General features: G+C 42.9%; 1 protein-coding gene across 1 annotated transcript in view; it reads right to left on the bottom strand.

The window, feature by feature from the left end:
- Nucleotides 1–305: 305 nt before the first annotated feature.
- rerglb (RERG/RAS-like b) overlaps nt 306–1802 on the bottom strand; it is a 12774-nt gene continuing 11277 nt past the window's right edge. The window contains exon 5 of the mRNA XM_034149245.1: nt 306–719. Coding sequence (XP_034005136.1) covers nt 434–719 — 286 coding nt within the window. The 3' untranslated portion in view covers nt 306–433. The remainder of the gene's footprint in view (nt 720–1802) is intronic.

Here is a 1802-nt window from a genome sequence, read left to right as displayed (position 1 = left end):
AATATCAGAGTAGCACATGATAACAAAGGTATCCCAACTGTAGCTGTGTACATGACAGGATGTATGATTACCTAGAAGAGCATCAGGACTGTTTTAGGCAGCTATGTGATTAACATGATGATTCAGCCTCTATGGAGATAGACATATGACAAGCATGATCATTTCTGACGTGGAGCTAATCTGAACTAAACATTGAATACTGCTTTATATTCCTCCATCTTGTGACTGTGTAACTCCCTCTCTTGTATATCAGCATGTGAAGGACACTGCTCAGGAACTAGTTGATGCTCTGTATGTGATGACTACTTCCATTCTGGAGAGGATCAGAAATACATGGATCCTGAGTTTGAAGCTCAAGCCGGTGACGAGTGATATTTTTCGAACACCTTCCCTTTAACACGCCTCCTCACACACCCTCCTCGCTTCTTTCCGCTCACACTGACTTCCTCCTCTTTCCGAACACGTTGTTGATGAGCTTGGCCATGGACTTGGAGCCGCTGTAGCGCCGCCGGTCGGCTCGGTACTTCAGGAGCTCCATCACCTGTCGGATGAGTTGTGTGAAGAGCGCGGAGATGTCCTGGTAACTCTCGGCCGCCGACACCTCCTGGAAGTGGCAGCGATGCTCCTGAGCAAGGCAGCGGCCCTCCTCCTCACACACCTGCCGGGCGTGACACAAGTCCTGCTTGTTCCCCACCAGACACACCGGGACCTCCACCTCCCTGCAGCACAGACATGGAGAAATGTTTAAGATTCAAGGCTTTTATTGTCATGTGTACATAGCTGCAGTGTAGATATGACAATGAAAATCTCAGGTCACAGGCTCCTCCAACAGTGCAACACAATAAAACAGATAATAGTGCAAGTTAATACAATAAAATAGAATATAGTAGAAATAGTGCAGGATAGTCTACAAGTAATTGGAATATTGATATAAGTTGCAAACAGATGAATGTTATGGATGTTCTTTCAAAAGTTCAGGTGTTTAACAGTCTTGTGGCATTTAAGTTCTATTTTCTTAATTGTAATCTTTACATTTCATTATTTTATTATATATTTTTTCCATTATTATGATTATTATTATTAGTGGTCGTTGTGGGGGAAACTTCTGTGTAGCAATGCAGGAGGAGCCACCGACTCAAAAGGAGACGCGGGGAGAGCTGGAGCTTTGATGTCAAACACTGATGGGTTTATTTGGAGCTTCGGCCGGAGAATTCACAAAACAAGTCAAAGAGTCAGAGGTTCTGACTTCACGGTAGAGTCGCCACGTCAATTCTGAAGAACTCTCCCCCAGACCCATGTATTTAGCTAGTTCAGAGAGAATAATCAACATTGAGCATAACAAGATAGAATCATAACACCTCTATCAGCTGACGCCAACAGGCAGGAACAGGGAGACAAAACACTGAGAGCACAGCAGCCAAGGCTACAGGTGCGTGTGCTCAGTCAGGACAGCATGAACTGATACACTGGGTCACAGTTATGGGCCTTGGAAAATATTTCCCCAACAGTCGTATTAGTAGTAGTAGTAGTAGTAGTAGTAGTAGTAGTAGTAGTAGTAGTAGTAGTAGTAGTAGTAGTAGTAGTAGTAGTAGTATAAGTAGTAGGAGTAAGAGTAGTAGTAGTAGCAGTAGTAGTAGTAGTAGTAGCAGTAGTAGTAGTAGTAGAAGTAGGAGTAATAGTATAGTAGTAGTAGTAGTAGTAGAAGTAGTAGTAGGAGTAGTAGTAGTAACAGTAGTAGTAGCAGTAGTAGTAGTAGAAGTAGGAGTAATAGTATAGTAGTAGTAGTAGTAGTATAAGTAGTA

The sequence above is a fragment of the Trematomus bernacchii genome, unplaced genomic scaffold (assembly GCF_902827165.1).
Source record: "Trematomus bernacchii unplaced genomic scaffold, fTreBer1.1, whole genome shotgun sequence".
NCBI lineage: Eukaryota > Metazoa > Chordata > Actinopteri > Perciformes > Nototheniidae > Trematomus > Trematomus bernacchii.
The sequence above is the reverse complement of the archived record's forward strand: the minus strand, read 5'-3'. Positions and strand labels throughout refer to the sequence as shown.